The sequence below is a fragment of the Lissotriton helveticus genome, chromosome 4_1, assembly GCF_964261635.1.
Source record: "Lissotriton helveticus chromosome 4_1, aLisHel1.1, whole genome shotgun sequence".
NCBI classification, from domain to species: Eukaryota; Metazoa; Chordata; class Amphibia; order Caudata; family Salamandridae; genus Lissotriton; species Lissotriton helveticus.
In genome coordinates this window covers 69,379,338-69,398,602 of record NC_136063.1, presented here as the reverse complement: position 1 = coordinate 69,398,602, position 19,265 = coordinate 69,379,338, and the positions used below count along the sequence as shown (strand labels likewise).

Genomic DNA, 19,265 nt, shown 5'->3' with positions numbered 1-19,265 from the left:
TGCAGTCACAGAAATCAACCTTAGTTGTTCACTCAAACAATTGCAGAAGACATCCAAACATGAAATTCTGCTCCTTGAAAGGGCCTGTGCGTCGAGCGAGACTGGGTGAGAGAACAGCGGGCCTGTGCCCACATAACGTGAAATGCAAAGCCTCAAGGGCTGGATCACAAAATGTTATGCAAAAAAAGGATATGCAAAATGGGGGGGGGGGGGCTGTGTGCTGAGCGGGGCAGGGTAGGGGGAGAGCTGGCAGAACTTCAGACCATTATTCGCTTGTCATTATCTCGAGTCTGGGACTATTCCCTGTGTCCCACCCTCACTTATTCCTGACTAGGTGTGCAAACATGTTTGTCTCTTGCACTGTGTGTCCTCTCCCACCCTGGTATGAGACCCTTGTCGTTTCCACGCACACAGACAGTACCCACGGGATTTCCTTCTTTCATCCTCATGCCCCATATACGCGCAGTCCCCAGTCACGCTCTCCTCAGTTTACCGGCACGAAAGTCTTGCACTTCCTTAGCACTCTCAATACCACCCAGTCCCCCATAATTACACTGCACTCCATGCAACATACACTCCAAATACCACTCAGTGCCACATAGTCACACACCACATAATTACACTGCACTCAATGCAACATACACTCCAAATACAAATCAGTGCCACATAATTACACGCCACATAATTACACTCTACTGAATACAACATACACTCCAGACAATACCACTCAGTTCCACATAATTATATGCTACATATTTACACTGCACTCAATGCAACATACACTCCAAATACCACTCAGTGCCACATAATTACACGCCACATAATTACACTGCACTCAATGCAACATACACTCCAAATACCACTCAGTGCCACATAATTACACGCAACATAATTACACTGCACTCAACGCAACATACACTCCAAATACCACTCAGTGCCACATAATTACACTGCACTCAATGCGACATACACTCCAAATACCACTCAGTGCCACATAATTACACGCCACATAATTACACTGCAATCAATGCAAAATACACTCCAAATACCACTCAGTGCCACATAATTACACATCACACAATTACACTCTACTGAATACAACAAACACTCCTCATAATACCACTCAGTGCCACATAATTATATGCTAAAAAATTACACTGCACTCAACGCAACATACACTACAAATAACACTCAGTGCCACATAATTACATGCCACATAATTACACTGCACTCAATGAAACATACACTACAAATACCACTCACAGCCAAATAATTACACGCCACACAATTACACTCTACTGAATTCAACATACACTCCTCATACCACTCAGTGCCACATAATTATATGCTACAAAATTACACTGCGCTCAACGCAACATACACTCCAAATACCACTCAGTGCCACTTAATTATATGCTACATATTTACACTTCACTCAACGCAACATACACTCCAAATACCACTCAGTGCCACATAATTATAAGCCACATAATTACACTGCACTCAATGCAACTTACACTCCAAATACCATTCAGTGCCACATAATTACATGCCACCTAATTACACTGCACTCCATGCAACATTCACTCCAAATACCACTCAGTGCCACATAGCTACACGCCACATAATAACACTGCACTCAATGCAACATACACTCCAAATACCACTCAGTGCCACATAATTACATGCCACATAATTACACTGCCCTCAATGCAACCTACACTCCAAATACCACTCAGTGCCACATAATTACACTGCACTCAATGCAACATACACTCCAAATACCACTCAGTGCCACATAATTACACGCCACATAATTACACTGCTCTCAACGCAACATACACTCCAAATACCACTCAGTGCCACATAATTACACACCACTTAATTACACTCTACTAAATGCAACACACACTCCACACAATCTCACTCAGTGCCACATAATTATATACTACATAATTACAATGCACTCAATGCAACATACACTACAAACAATACCACTCAGTGCCACATAGTTACACGCCACATAATTACACTATCTATCACATCACCACAGCATCACTCAGGGGCACCACAACATCACTATGCGCTACCACAGCATCACTGAACGCCACAGCATCACTCGTCGCAACCCCAAATAACTCAGCGCCACCACAGCATCAATCTGTGCAACCATTCAAGAACTGGTTGAAATATGTTCTCTCAATGTTTCAAGCTTTATTACAAATGTCACAAAAAGATGTTAATATTTCACTTCTGTTCTAGGATTTTCGTCACAATAAAATACACTGAACATAATCTTCACAAAAGTTATTTACAAAAGTTTAAGCTATTGCCATTATAAATTACAATAACTTTTATTTAAGTATTAATTATTTAAAAAAAAATAAAATCAATTGTTATTTGTAATATCAATACATCTAAGTCACGTAAATGCAACACATATTGCATTACAAATGCTATAGGTGTCACATTTGCAAAAGTTAAAAGTATTGGCATTGTAAATGACAAAGCTATTAATTTCGCGATTTTCAAAACTAACCCATAAATAAAAAAAATGTCATTTACAGTACCAATAGCTCCAACTTTCCTAATGCGAGACCTATTGCATTGTAAATGCTTGTTGTATTTACAGCCCAAAAGGCTCCACCTTCACGGGGGCATATTTGTATTTCAGAGCCCACGAGGCTCCCATGATCCCGGGCATTTCTGGTGGTAGAGCGGCCCCAGCTGGCAGCGGGCAGCTCCCCCAGTGGTGGCAGCATTGTTCAGAGCCCACGAGGCTCCCGGGGGCACAGTTGTTTTGGTCACAGAGCCTGCAAGGCTCACACGTGGTTTTTGGCCCCATTGGTTGTTTCTAGAGCCCCAGCAGAGAGCCAGGAGGCAAGCTGGTGCCAGGCTCAGGTTCTACAGCTACCCAGCACTTAGTGGGCAGCTGCTACATTTAGGCCCTTTTCGCTCCTTCCCTTTGGCTGCCTGCGCAGCCTGCCCTGACTTTGCTGGACACAGGGCGTTTCAGCCCCTGAGAGGCCAGTTGGCCTGGGGGACAGTTCAGGTGTTGTGCCCTTGCGTGGGGTACGTGTTCATGCCCTATGTGATATTTTGCGCAAATGTGTCTTACCTACACCTCTGAATGTGTCTTCATGCATCATGTGTCTTACCTACACCTCTGAATGTGTTTTCATGCATCATGTGCCTTACCTACACCGCTGAATGTGTTTTTATGCATCATGTGCCAAGCTTCTTGCCTATACCTCTGAATGTGTTTCTATGCATCATGTGCCAAGCTGCTTGCCTATACCTCTGAATGTGTTTTCATACTTAGGAGGTTGTTTTTCCTAGTATAGGTTCTACTAGTGAGTTCATGGTTCCCTGCGTGATATTTTCCTAAGGTGGTCAAGGTTGCGTAGGTGGTACTTGCCTTTTACCAGTGGTTACTGGTTGGTTGCTACATTTGTTATTTGGTGCTACAAGGGTTCTATGTTCCAAGTGCTAGTTCTAAAAGTGCTTATTCCTGACAGTGGTCCATGTGGCCCTGTCCCATGTATATATTCCCCTGGTAATTCTGCCCGTGCCTCTGGCACATTGTAAAGTGTGTGTTTACTATCTAATGTGTTTGGTAATACAAAGGCTATTTTTATATATAACCTTGTGTGGAGTTCCTTTCGTGGGGGGCCTGGGATGTTGTTGTTGTTGGTGGGTGCGTGCGCAAATACTTAACTTACATTGCCTCTGGGATCGGCCTTGCTGCTCGTGTCACGTTGCTAAGGGGGTGAGCAGGGGTTACCTTTGAAGTGTAACTTCCTTGTCCTAACTAGAGTGGTAGTTTCTGCCTGACTTTGGCGCAAGCCTCAGCCAAGCAGCAATCCCATTTCTAACAGGATACATGAGACTGAAGACAGATAGCATTTAATGACCCTTGTGTAGGAAACTCCAGAGTGCGGACCATTGATACTCAGTGGTTTCTGATGTAGCAAAAAATTCTACAGAGGGACTCCAAGTTTATCCACTTATATACCCTGTCTAGGGAGGATGAAGGAAAGACGCTCAGGTTAACTATACTTGACTGTACTGTACTTTTGCAGGCCTGAACCACTAAAATTTCAATAATAGGATGTTGTGTTTGGAATTCTGAGTAACCCAGCAAAGGCCTATGGCGTCTCGCAGACAGAGTTGAACGAGATTTTGACCAGGAGACCCCCCACTGGGTTAAGATGCCCTGTCCCACCTCATGATCAGCAAGATGGTGCATGAGGAGTTCATCTATCCTGATGTTGAGGTTTCCTGCCAAGCTATTGAAAGGGAGATCTTGTGAAGTGTCCCCACACAATGCTCTGTCCTAATGGTAAATGCTGGCAATGTGTGTGGCTAGAAATGAAAAGGGCAACCAAGATATAAGAGCTACTGCTGCACCAGGGATGAGGTTTAAGCAGCCTACAATACACACAGAATACTTTATGGAGACACAGAATCAGGGCCTGAAACCATCAAACTGAGAGCAGCACTCTTACTTCTCACTAAGGAACTCGTAGAGTCCGTGGTCCAGCAGGATCAACTGGGCCTTCCCGTCTGGTCCCTTCTTCACTAGCACTGAAAACAAAAGCAGAAATATTCAATAAGATGGAACAAACAGTTAATCCTACAGTATGAGGACATCTGAAGTTAACCAAAGTAAAGTAGCATCACCAGCACTAAGCTACCAACACCCTGGAAACTACAACCATGAACCTAGCACCCCACTGCAAACTCCCCTTTCACAACGGGTCTTCTACATATCTATTGATCGGAAACTGCCTGCCTAGTTTTTTATGACTTATAAAACATTTTCCATGTAAAGGGAAACTTTAGTTTAAAAGCTTTTACATGCATCCATATCCTATGTATTCCAATTCTATGAGGAGGCCAGCCTGCAATATCAAGGTATTATAAAGGGACTCTCGCCACGTCGATGGTGAGGAGTCCTTTCTTGAAAGTGCACATCATCTTTCTATGGCCTAGGAAAAAATACTTGTGCAGAGGCTGAGTTCCAAGATTATTATTGCTTGAGAGTACTACACAGAGTAATAACCTAACTCACAAGACAGTAGGTTGCACCAGATTGTATAGGTAAGTGTGTGAAAACCACAGCAAGAATTTGAATCGTCATCTATTAAAACCTGGACTGAGTCACCTGGTGTGCGGACCCATTCACTGGATCTGCTAGCATCATGGGATATCCCAGACGTAGAGATCACTTTGTCCTGGAGCACACCAGTTACGCTGTGCTCAAGTTCTAGATAGAATCAGGTTCCATATACACCAGCCTAGAATCAGGCTCCATGAGTCCATGTGCTCTAGATCTGGTCATCCTTTCATCTCTGAACCCAACACTACTAGCCTCCTGCTCCAAGTCCTGAGGAACAAGATTTACACGGTGCTCCAGTCGTGATAGTCCCTTGTCCCTTGTCCCCTGAGCCCTGGTGTTCCTCAGTTTTCCCAATGTTTTGCAAGAATCAAAATTAAAGTAGATGGAATATGTTTTGTTGGGTGAAGAATGATTATAGAATGACTCCTTGCTAAAAGACTGAACACAATAAGAAATCCAGAGCTTGGATGTACTACAAACCAGCAATTGCGTCGAGCTAGCACTGGCCACCAGCCAGCAATACCAGGGCGTTGCAGCCCAGCAGCTTCTATCGGTACCCCTACCCGCAGATGAGCTCTTACCATTCCCAGGGTGCGGATCAGCATGGATGAAGCCTGTGTAAAAGATCTGCTCAGCAAACACTCGGATCAGCTTCTCCGCCGTCTGCAAGAGAAGAGACATACTTCCAGCAGAGAGTAAGAGACATCTGATACAAGAACTGCAAAAGAAGAGACATCAGAGGGCAAAACCATGCAGAGAGCAAAAGAGGGGACATTCTGATAGAGGAAACTACAAGGAGCGCAATAGAAAGCCAAGGGTAGCAAGAGAGACCACACAGGAAGTAACAGAGGAGAAATTCCAATGGTGGAAAACAAAGATACATTTCAGAGGACGAGACCACAGTACGAGAAAGAGAACAGACAATCTAAAAGAGGGGTGAGCAAGAGAAGAGATATTTAACGGGTAAATAAACCTTCTAGGGGTGAAAACCATAGAGTGGAAAACACACAGACATTGCAGAGAAGATCACAGGGACAATATCATCCTGGGTGGTGGAGGACTGAAGAGAGGGCTTAAAAAGCAAGCTGGTACCTCTTCTCCTATGGAGTGATGTCAAATGAAGAAAAATACCAAGATGTGACATCACAAAAAATGACATCACAAGTAGTGACGCCAAAGGAGGAGACATGATAAGAAGCAACAGAACGCCTTTTCGTCTACAGAAGCAGTGACATCACATCAAAGGAACATTATGCATGTAGTAACACAAGAGTCCTGCCCTGTTTCTCACTGATTATCTAGTGTGTGGAAAAGCAGGCATGTTTTAATTGCAATTTTACTGGTTTGATTTAAAGCTTCAACCTGTATTTTTACTCTGCATATAGAAACGAGCTCCTCCTCTGAAGTTAATACAGAGGCTCACCACTGCAACAATAACTGCAGCATAATCTGTTTGCCACAGAATGCCCTGTAGTTTTAGTAACATATCTTTAGTGTCACAAATGTAGCTTGGAAAGTCCTTCATGAAGTTTTGTGAGTGACAGCCTATACATTTACCTAGCCTGGAGCACAATACATAATTTCCTGAGATTACTGGTCTAACCGGGACTGGGGGTGGAAAGCCCACGCTGTGCAGATTTATATTTCACTTCCTCTTTTGTGAGCACTCCCTACAAGTGCTCAATCATTCCCCTCACTTGATCTGAATTAGATGTTGTTCCTTCCTCTTACAATACCAGTGTTAAAAGTACAGATGGCACAACATCTTTGAAGCAATGCTCACCTCTATAGCCCTTTGACCAATCATATGTTTATATAAATGTATGGGTATCCAAGAAACTCTTCAACATGGTCATAGGGCTACTACCCTATGTCCACCGAGAACACCATCCCTCCCTCACAGGAACTATGCAACGCTCTAATGGACCACTATCACAACAAGATATCCACCATCTACAAGAACTTTGAGCCACAACCCATGGACCGCCACATCCTCCTCACACGATGCAAGCCTCCCCTGCTCAGCCTCTCACAATATGGCAACAGCTCACTGCTCCGAACACTGCAGCCATCATGAAGCCCATCCACTCAGGGGCCCCCTCTGAGACTTGCCCCCACCACCTCTTCAACTTGGAGGCAAAGACATCTGCATCCAACTCACCACCATCCCCAACACATCCATCGCCACAGCAACTTTCCCTGATGCCTGGTAACTCTCTATAGTCAAGAAACCCTCCACAGACCCCAGCGAATTCTAGAACTACAGCCCCATCTTGCTGCTACCGTTACCCCACCAAAGTCCTTGAGTAGGCCATCAACCAGCAGCTGCCCGAACCCCCCTGGACAAAAACAACTGGCTCAACGCCTCCCAATCTGGTTTCCACGCCAAGCAAAGCACTGAGACTGCCCTGATCGCCGCCACGGATGACATCTGCATCCTTCACGACAGAGGTGAGTCAGCAGCCATGATCCTTCTTGACTGCTCTGCAGAGTTCGACACCGTTTCCCACCACACACTCATCTAGAGACTACACCACATCAGAATCCAGAGAAACACCCTCAGATGGAACACTGAGAACTTGTCTACCACCCTTTGCCTCCGAACTCTAGAGCACCATCTGCAGCATCCCTCAAGGCTCATTCCTCACCCCACCCTCTTCAACACCTACACAACACCCCTAGCCGACCTCGTCAGAACCCACAACCTCAACATTATATCCTATACCGACGACACACAGCTCATCCTCTAGCTCTCTGCAGACCCCAACACCAGAAAGGCCAATTTCCACAAATGCATGAAGAACGTCGCCGACTGGATGAAGATCAACTGCCTAAAGCTCAACACTGACAAGACCGAAATACTGATCTTTGGCAACACACTTCCCCTTGGAACGACACCTGGTGGCCCACCGAACTCAGACCCATGCCCACATTGACAGACCATGCCCACAATCTCTGCAACATCCCGGATAGCAAGGTCACCATGAAGCAGCAGATCAATGCAGTCTCCTCTGCCTGCTCCAACACACACTGCTTGCTCCGAAGAATCCTCAAATTGCTCCCCATCAGCACGAGGAAATCCGTCACTTAAGCCCTTGTCACCAGCCATCTGGACTACGGCAACGCACTGTACACAGGACCCACCATCAAACTCATGAAGAGACTACAGGCAATACAGAACTCAGCAGCAAGACTCATCCTCAACCTGCCCAAATGGACCCACATCTTCCTACATCTCATGAAGCTCACTGGCTCCCCGTCCAGAAAAGTTGCCAATTCAAGATATTGACTCGCGCCTTCAAAGTCCTCCACGACCTACGGCCAGCATACATCAACCACGGACTGACTTTCCACCAACCATCCAGAATCCTTTGATCCGCTAACCTCACAGACACAGTGCATCCACTGAAGCCACAGAGGAGGCCGTTCCTTCTCCTACCTCGCCGCCAAGTCCTGGAACGGCCTCCCCATCCACCTCCGTACATCAACCTCTCGAGCGGACTTCAGGAAGAGACTCAAGAGCAGGCTTTTTTGACTGAGCCAATCCAGTGCCTGGATACCCTCACAGGTGATGATGAGCTGCGGTATACAAGTAGCTATTGATTGGTTGCACAGGTATTTGTAGAGCGCAAATATAGCTAAAGGGCAAATGGCCATGTACGAAGGCAGGAATCCCAACTTATAATTGTTCATGAGGGAGGTTATCTGAGGATGATGAAAGCCATCACATGAACAGGTAGTGTTTTCTGAAGAGGTGGGTTATCGGATCCTTTCTGATTTGTAGGTGGGTTTGGATAATTCTGATAAATTCGCAGCCCTCAACCACAGTTATCAGGCACTCCCAATCTACAGTGACTGCAGAGAGTGTTCTACAAGTGAAAGGAACAGAAGTACTCAACAAGTGATATCCATCAACTGCAAGTAAATGAACCAGGGAAGGTCCACGCACATTGTTTTACTAAAAATGTAAAGCTTCTTGTTATCAGCATTTTAAAGGAAGAGTGAAGTTTGTTTTCTTCAATTTTGCAGGGGTATCACCATTAGGACTGCGTGGAATTCCTAATTACTACCTGACTGGGGATTGAGTGGCACAATGAGCATCCATTTGATGAGGTATTTCTCCCTGTGTCTGTTGTGAGTAAAGAGTATAGGGGCACATTACATCCGGTTTCCCTCCCCATCATCCATGCATTGGTAGCAAGCAAGGCCCCACCGCTTCCAGCCATTCCAACTCACTGCTTGCTCAAAGCAAAGGCTTGGCCCGACATTTGATGTAGGTTGTCAAAACCAGACCTCAGAAATAGCCATCACTTCCCAATTTTATCCACTCCTCCTTGGACGTCCAGGTGAAGGGCGTAAGGTCAAGGCTCTCTGAGGGTAGCACTTTCCCTGTTTGAATTATTAGGGCCTGGAAAGGGATCATGGTCAGAAGCTCTGCCCTATGAATCAGCTTCTCTTCCCTAATCTTCTCCAGCTAATCACATGGCACCTACAGCCAAACCACACAGGAGGTTATACTAGGCCAACACTGTGGTAGGTACTAAAGAGAACACAGGTGGTTGAACATAACGGGCTTCTATTGTTCTAAGGTAAACTCATATTCGCTTTTTACTGGAGATTAACCGTGTCTTCATAGGTTCAGGCCCTAGTCATGTCTGGTCGGACTCCGGCCCAAACCCCCATGAATAGGAAGCTCTTTCTCTCTCTCGCTGTTCCAGAGATGCAGGCTTTGGAACTCACTCCCTAAGAGCACAAGTATTCAAAAAGCATCTCACAGCAATACTAAAGATATGGATGCTACCAAAAATTTGACAAGGTATACTGGTTTACAAATGCTCCATGTGAAGCTTTCCCTCACATTTGCCCCTCTTTCCTCTTCATGCCTAAGATGCTGCTACATGCTCCGGGCCACGTCTGGAGAACACCGAACTGAACACACTAACAGATAACACAACAACTAATACATTTCCATTATCCTTGCAGTGGAATAATGGGTAACCACCTTCTCCACCATTTGGAGAGTGCTTTGGAGCCTTGACAAGAAATGGGAAAACACCATACGAATGCCACAATACAAAACAATGTTGATGGCGAGGGGGTTGCTCTAGTTCTAGATCCTGTTGCACAGATGGAGAAAGGCGGTCTTCTGGTTTTTTATTGCACGTTTTCTCACAATCTGGTGATGCCCTGGCTTCTGGCTTGGTGCTCACCAGCTGAGGCAGATCTTTATCTGTCAGGTAGGGAGGGGTGCATGTTATTGTGGATTTACTTGTGGTGCAGCTTATATCGAAGACGGTCGAGCTTGGAGGAGGCACCAGTGCAGTTCCAGTGGGTTTGAGTGAAACGCTCTACCTTCTTTAGGCGTCTCATGAGACATTCTGCTTTATTTACAATGCCTTACTTGTGAGCCTGTGTGCTATAAGGGAGACCCCAAAGCCAAAGAGTAGGCTTCATATGAAGGTGGGAGGATCAAAATCAACAACTATTGCTCTAAAGTCAATCTCTGGGAAATAGCATTTTATCATCCTTTCAGTATGTTGGTATTATTTAACCAAAGCTAATGTAGTTTTCTTTGGTAAATTCCATATTCCAACCATTCTAGCATCTACACCCTTCTTTGCTTTTGTTTCAATTGGACCATGTAGGCCACGGACGAGTTTTCAGAGTTAAAATAGTTTTTCTCTTTTTTTACTCAACTTCAGCCTTTCAAAGCGAAGTCTGATATCTTTCTGACTCAAACTTGGTTTCTAGTTTTATTAACTTTTCCAAAGCAGTGGAGGCTCAAGGCAGATGCTCTTGAAGGCCTATTTCTTAAGGCTGATGGCTTCCATGTGGCTCCATGATTTCTTCTAAATCAGCCTTTGGGGAGTTAGAATTACCCGGGAACTTCACTATGTGTATCCAGTGTGAGATCCTGGGTATCACTTCATCATTATCCAAAATCATATTTTTTGGGACTCCGGGCAGACTATACGCCCTCACCATTTTGATTGTTCCACTTTGACTACACAACTGGGTCACTCTGACCAGATTCAGGAATTTAGCTGCAACCTAGCCGTGATCTCAACTGCCTTGTAAAAAAAACCTGAAACTGCATTTTTTACTTTGAGTTTTCAATATTTGATGATGGTTTCTAAAGTGTGGGGGATTGTTGGCGTGAAACTAATTTAAAAAGCATAACTACATTAATTCCGACGGCTGCAATGCACAATTTAATGATTTTGCAAAACAGACACTGTTCAGAAATAACCTGTAGTACTGTATGAAATTTTAGTTGAATGAAATTACTTGTAGTGGTAAGAAAATGAATAGGCTTTTTATATGTAAATATAGGTTTTAAGGTAAAGGTAAATTTTATTGGTATTTTGTACTCTTGATAATGGTGTGTAGGATTTTTTTTAACGGATTAACTTTTTAAAAAAAGGCTATGAATTTACTGTGCATACTCCATTCTGTGTTATGTTCATTGCATTGTTTAAAGACTATGGTCAGAATAAACATACATTTTGACTTGACTTGACACTGTTCTTATTCCACTGCCAAATAGAGGGAAACCTAGACAACATATAAATCTAGAAGCGTTTTGCAATGCAAACCTGTTGCCATTCTATGCCATTGGGGGGTCAATGTAAACATCTGTTATTTAACTTTTACAGGGTGCAGCCAGTACCACCAGTGTACTACAAAAATTAAGGTCCTAATAATATGATCCTCAAACTACAAGTCTGCCAGAGGGCCCTCCTCAGACAAAGGTTCAGAAAGAATAGAATACTGTCCACTTACATCTCCAAGGCTGAGTCCCTGGGCTCGGATTCCCTCCACGCTGTTGGCTTTGCAACCTTCGTAGTAGTCCGCAGTGAGCACCCTCTGTGAGAAGTAAACAGAAGAGAAAGGTTGAAGGAGTTAAAGTATTTTATTAATGTAGTGAGGTGATTGGTTGAAAGCGGCATGGTGTCTTAGCAACAGTTCAAGACCATGATGGGGAGATGAAGTCACTCCCAACTTGGTTCACAAAGCCAAGATTACCTGTTCTGGTTTCTCATTAAAAATGGAAGTGCGTCAGATCATTCCCCATTAATACTCACCTACACCACTCACTAACAGCAGTGGAGGCGGATCTACCCAATACGCCCCGGCTACCTCCAAATACGCAAGATTAGGAAGGAAATCCAGAAAGGGACGAAAAATTACTTTCAAGAAAATGAAGGATCAGTTGCCTCCCCCACTGTTTGGTGGGAAGCCTTTAAAACAGTAATCAGAGGACAAGCTCTAGCGTCGATAGCTGCACACAAGCGGGAGGGGCAATTGGAATTGTGAACTCTAGAGTCTGAATTGACCATAGCGGACGCACAGCACAATCAGGACCCAACCCACGACTCGGCCCATACTTTATATCTTGCCCAGCAACGTCATAAAGACCACCTGACAGAACTAACCAGACAGCAATTAACGTCCACGCGACACAAAATATACGAAATTGGTGACAAGGCAGGAAAACTGTTGGCATGGCTAGATAAACGGGAAAAGGACGACAGGTGGATAGCACAGCTAGACACCGGGAAGGACAGTCCATCGACGGACCCACGCATAATAGTGCAAACACTGGCGCGGCACTTCCAGGCAGTATATGCCTCTAACTCTGACATTTCAGAAGATGAGGCGATGACTTATATAAAAGACCTTGCCATGCCCAAGCTGTCTCCAAAAGAAGCGCAGACGCTGGAGACTGAACCGACTGTAGAAGAAATACAGGTAGCCATCCGGGCACTTCAACCGGGCAAAGCGGTGGGGCCAAACGGTGTGCCGATTGAGTTGTATAAAAAAATGACAGATACCATTGCTCCCCATTTGCTAAACATGTTCACAGACAGTTTTCAGGCAGGGGAACTGCCACTGGACCAACGCACGGCCACCATAGTGACTATCTTAAAGCCCGGAAAACCGGCAGACATCTGTGCCTCGTATAGGCATATCTCTCTTATTAACGCTGAAGCTAAAATACTCGCAAAAATGCTAGCGCTCCGATTGACACCACATCTGACAAACCTCATATATCCCGACCAGTCCGGCTTTATGTCGGGCAGGAGTACAGCGATGAATCTTAGAAGGCTGCATGGAGTGCTAGCACGCTCAGCATACTTACAGGAGCCGGCGGTGGTGCTGTCTTTGGATGCACATATGGCATTCGATATGGTGCACTAGCCCTTTTTATTCGCAACATTGCGCCACTTGGGATTTGGTCCGAAGTTTTGCTCTTGGGTCCGGTTGCTATATACCAAACCTATGGCACACGTGGCCGCGAACGGCCACATGTCGGTGGACTTTCCTCTGGAAAGAGGTACGCGCCAAGGCTGCCCTCTCTCGCCACTACTATTCGCCCTGGTACTGGAGCCGCTTGCGGCATGGGTAAGGTGGGAACCAACGATAAAAGGTCTCAAGTGGACGGACACTTGGGAAGACCGCATCTCACTTTATGCTGATGACATCCTGCTATATCTGTCCTCCCCCGCGCGCTCCATCAACACCCTTCTAGATGTTTGTACAGCATATGGTCGGGCATAAGGATACACTATTAATTGGTCAAAGTCTACCATTTACGTGCTGCGCGGCCCACCACCGCGGCCCACCACCTGCTAGATGCCCGCTGCAAGTGACGGTACACTCGTTCAAATACCTAGGGGTACACATCACAACAGACCCGGGAATCTTTTACGACAAGAATCTTCAGCCGCCACTCGACCGTCTCAAACGAGATGTACGTCATTGGGAGACGCTGCCGATAACTTGATTGGGGAAGGCGACGCTTTTTAAAATGATGGCTCTGCCTCGCTTTTTATATATTCTCGAAAACACACCATATACAGTAACACCCTCCTATTTCAGGGCGATTGCAGCGCAGGTATCTAAATTACTATGTAACAATAAACCGGCTCGTATTGCACAGACAAAACTGGTGCGCAGCTGGTATGATGGCGGAGTAGCACTCCCTGATGTACAAATGTATTATTGGGCAGCGCATTTGAAGGTGATTAACCAGTGGATCCACTTTCCACTTTCAGACCCGGCACTGCAGGCAGATAGAGCACAATTGGGCATGGAGGATATGTTGGCTCCACTTCATGAAAGAAAATTGGTGGGGACGTGGTTTGGACCGCTGCAGCATACCCTTGGTCTGTGGCATGCGGCTCAGGCGAGACAAGGATGGCGAGGCGTTATAACCCAACTCACACCATTATGGGATACGAAACGACTGGGTAAACTCAGACAAAGCAAGGGTTTCGACCAGTGGGATGCCATTGGGATATCGACTGTAGGCGACCTGTGGAGTAAGGGGGAGGTGATCTTCTTCGAGCAGCTACGACAAACATATGGGATGGCCCCCTCGGAACGATTCAGGTACACACAAATACGGCATGCCCTAATGGCAGTGCTACCGGCAGGTTCGAAGGTCCCGGAAGGGTCCCAGTTGGAAGACAGACTCTTAACGGACTACATGCAGAAGAGGGCGACATCTCTCACCTATCGCAAACTCATAAATAACCTACCTGACCCAATGGGACCCCTAAGGGATAAATGGACCCATGATCTGGGTGACATGAATGACACAGAGTGGCAGGAGGCGCTAGAATCCCCGATGGAGGTGGGTATACCCTCGAGACTTAGGCTGGTGCAATCACGCATACTACATCGCTCCTATTACACTAGACACACCCTGCATAAGATAGGGAGGGTGGAGCATCCCTATTGCCTGAGGGGTTGTGGAGAAGAGGGTAGCTTTTACCATATCTTATGGGACTGCCCCAGGATAGCGCAATACTGGGCTAAAGGGATGCGGATCATTTCACAGGTAGAGGGGGTCTCACTACTACCGGAACCTAAGCGCGGCTTATTAAATATCTGGGAGCCTAACGACCTCACGCGCATTGGGCAATGCTGGGTTACACTGGGCATGATGATTGCCAGAAGAAACATAGCACAGAGATAGGGGGGGACGGAGGTACCAACCATGGTGGCATGGAGCAGAGACATGGATGCAGCCATGATGAGAGAGTGATATATCGTAACAGGGATTGCCCTAAGAAATGGAATGCTTTGTGGGGGGCGTGGAATAAGTACAGGGGTGAGCTTTATGATCCTCTATCAGACCAAGAAGACAGTGAATCGGAGTCAGAGGAGGTCTAGTGCCCCAAGACAACATAAAGACTGGGGGGTCTCAGTTATTATACGAATGTATAGTTTGGAACAGGATCAAATTACAAAGATGTACTTTAACGCTGTGGGATGCTGTACTGCATGTTTTTGTCGTATGTTTGTAACATGTATGATTAACAAGAAAAGGAATAAAAAGTAAAAAAAAAAAATGGAAGTGCGAACTCGATTCACTCTCCTCTTGCTGATTTCACAGAAAAGTTATTAAGCCTGGCTCTACGCTTGTGAACGTTTTTTGTGTAAAGAAGCCATTATGTTGCAATCGAATCAAAAGTACAACATAAAAATATAAAATCACATTTGGTAGTCAATGGTCAATACTCAAAAAACAGAAAAAATGTTAAATCACCAGTCCATTTGGTATTTAATAACAATTTAAAAACAATAATATAAAACTCACTGTACTTACACATTAATCTCGCCTAACAATACCAAACATAATGCATCCCTCAGCCTTCTCAACCCACAAACACTAAAATACTCTGCAATAGGACTTAGAATGCCCCTCTGCTGCTGAGCAAAGGCATAAAAAGTGCTTGTAAGTTTCCAGATCTGAGCCAGTTAATCACCAACAGCCAGCAGCCTCAACTCTCTGACAGAACTGTACTTGTGAGTCATGTCCTTCACTAAATCTTCACTACTCTCAATGATTACACCACCCTCCTTAAAGGCTGTACTGTAACATCACTGCTGGTAAATCCTCTTACACCAGGATGCACCCACACCTCAGTGATCATAACACACGCCCAGACTTTGCAAGTCTTCCCCTCACCATCAGTATCTCTGGCTCCCCGAATGCACTCCTCTTATGAGTGTCTCCACCTCACTGGAGAGTCCCCCTCTAATTGTCATCACTAAGGGCCTTTGAGAAGTTATACCTCAGCCTTGTATCCTGGCCTCCCCAGGTGCCCTTTTCCCTCTAGAATCTCCCCCTCAGTACCATGGCTCGCTGAGAGCACTGTTCTGCGCACTTCATACCTTGCTGGTTTTCTTCCAATAAACCTTGGGTATAAGGATGTACTGGAAGCCCTTCAGGTCCTTGGCACACCGCTCGGAGTTATGACCTTCGTTCTCAAAGTCCAGTTCTTGCGCCAGCGTGCCCTTTAGGTCCTACGGAGAGACAGCGAGACATCATGAGACAACGAGTCACCAAGTTCCAGTTCCCCAAGACATTGGGTAAAAAGACACAATCCAACCAGCAGAGTCTTTGGGTGGTTTCGAAATCCCAAGGCTGAAGAGTTCCCTCGCCTCAAACCAAGACTAGCAACGTGCAGAAGGCTCCTGAAGGTGCATGACCACAACAAAAGCACAATTTAAAGCGTCCTTTGTTCTATCAACAAAATACTCTAAAGGAAGACCGGCTTGATGTTCACAAACAATGACTGTACACTCAATGAAAATGACAGCAGAAATGATGCAAGTAACTAATCCCCAAATAATGAGTCCAATCACTGTTCATTCCTTAGATGCAGTTTCAGAAGAAAGCTACAGATACTTCCTCATCAGCCAGGTTCCAACAAGCAATTACTAAGGGCCAAAACGTGTTGACCATAAAAATGTATCATTAAAAGGAAGAAAAAACCCCAGACAAAATAAGCAACAAAAATGTGTTCAATCCAATGCGCCTCACCACAAAAAATGAATGCGACACATGGAGTGATTACATTTAGGAGTACTTGGACCAAAGTATTTACAAATGTAGGTATCAAAACGTGTCATTTTAAAAATACTTGTAATCACATTGGCGCACACTATCATACTTGTTCTTCAACATTTACAATTCAATTTTAAAGCTTTATTCGACTTCAGTCATAAAAGCATTTCCACCTAACACTATACAATAAATACTAAGTCTAATACACAGAATTTGTAAAATAAGTATTAAACAAAAAACATCCGTCGAATGCATTTACTATTAATAAAATTTTTAAGAACCACCCTGACTCGTACTCTCCAGTCAAGGCAATATAAACATAATAACCAGGATACCTCATGTCGTTTTTCCTAGTAGGGTGCGTGTTCGAATCACCCAGGCCCAGGCTAAGAACTTTGCAACAGCAATTGCATACTGTGGGGAACAGTCGGTTTCCAGAATTCTAAGTGCTGTAGCTTGATTTCGAGTCCCCAGATTAAGGCAAACAGGTCTAATCCATTTGTGGCGCGGCTTCGAATATAAGGGACAGCAAAACAATACGTGGGGGACGTGCTCAACTTTGTCCTTGCAATGGTAGCAATGTTCATCCCAGGCTATAGACCATTTCTTTTTGAACACGTTTACTGGGAGAGTTCCAACTCTGAATTGGAAGTACAGCTTCCTGTCGTAGGGCTTCTCAATCAAATCCCAATACGCTTCATACGAGGGAGCCAGTTTTAAGTCCAGGAAGCGCCTCGTCAGTGAAGTAATAGATCCGTTAGAAAAAGTTCTTAGGTTCACCATCTCCCAGTACATTTGTTTCAGTCTTGCCTTTGGGGGGAATCTAGAGACATCAGCATTACACCATAAATGATCTAGGTTTAGTTGTTGCAATACCCCCCTTAGATCTTTCAACCAGGAAATTTTATGAAAACAGTCAAGTGATACAATGTCAGAGAATGCTAGAGCATAGTGTGCTAGCTCTGGAGTCACCATTAAACGTCTCCAATACAGTAATGGACGCAACCTCGCTATATCTGCAATATTTTTCCGACCAAGATCTAGTTTTAGAGGGATGGTTGGCGTACTTTGTGGTACCCCTACCAGCCCGCGAAGAAACTTATTCTCTGCGGTCGTCAGGTTTGCCAGGTCACTAAAGCCCCATAACTCTGAACCATAAAGGCTGGCACTTAAGACTTTCATATTGTAGATCTCCAGGGCACAATTTACTGGCTTGGTGAGAGAAGCTCTGTGTTTTAATGATAGTGCTCCCGCTAATTGTCTGAACTTCAATACAGCTGTGTCTATGTGTGACTTCCATTTCAAGTTTCCCTGTAATGTTATTCCAAGGTAGGTAAAAGCGTCTACCTGCTCAAGGGGGATACCTTTGAAAGTTATAACACCTTTAAACACTGTGTGATGGTTCATACACATAAACTTTGTCTTGCTAGTATTCAGTTCTAGACCACGAGTATCACAGAACTCACCAAATGCATTTACCACTGTTTGGAGGCCACTTGGAGTACGCGATAGTATAAGCGTATCGTCCGCAAACATTAATACGGGGACATGTGCTCCAGCAATTTTTGGGGCGTCGGTGGGGGACCTCTTCAGGAATTCAACTATACCATTTATGTATATCGAGAACAATGTAGGAGCTAGTACGCACCCTTGCCTCACCCCACGCTCAACGGGGAAAGGCTCGGTTACTTCTCCTTGTTGGCCCCATCTAATTTTAGCGTAATTGTTCTCGTGCAGACGCATCAGAAGAGTGAGGAGTTCTTGACTTATTCCTACGTCAGTTAAGACCCTCCATAGCTTGTCCCTGGGAACCAAGTCAAAAGCTGACTTTAGGTCCACAAAGACAGCATATAGGGGGCCATTACTTAAAATGACGTTTCTCCAGTACAGGGCAAGGAAGTAAAAAACCTGGTCAATGGAACTTGTCAGGGGGCGGAACCCCGCTTGGTATGGTGACAAGATGTTATTTTCCTCGATCCATACTTGGAGCTTATTTTGAACCATACGTCCCATCAGTTTCTGAGCTGAATCAATGCGACTGATGGGTCTATAGTTACTAGGGAGGGATTTGTCACCTTTTTTATAAACTGGGATGATTTCCGCCCCTTTCCAGGATGAAGGTACTTCGCCACCCATCGCCACTGCATTAGCAAGCCAGCAAAATATACACACCACGTGTTCCGATCACTTAGGTATACGTCTGCTGGTATTCCGTCCATACCTGGCGCTCTGCCCCTAGTTACACAGTCAAGGGCTACATTTACATCTTTTTCGTTAAAC

The 19,265-nt window shown here is 45.0% G+C and overlaps 1 protein-coding gene across 2 annotated transcripts in view; it reads right to left on the bottom strand.

Annotated features, from left to right (window-relative positions):
- Positions 1-19,265, bottom strand: part of ADCK5 (aarF domain containing kinase 5) — a 276,003-nt gene that overhangs the window by 28,774 nt on the left and 227,964 nt on the right. Inside the window, exons 8-11 of one of the 2 annotated variants that reach the window (XM_078686440.1) lie at positions 16,310-16,441; positions 11,906-11,989; positions 5,704-5,785; positions 4,509-4,587 (exon numbers count right to left, since the gene is read on the bottom strand). In XM_078686440.1, coding sequence (XP_078542566.1) covers positions 4,509-4,587; positions 5,704-5,785; positions 11,906-11,989; positions 16,310-16,441 — 377 coding nt within the window. The remainder of the gene's footprint in view (positions 1-4,508; positions 4,588-5,703; positions 5,786-11,905; positions 11,990-16,309; positions 16,442-19,265) is intronic. The other variant, XM_078686441.1, reaches the window with a different exon arrangement.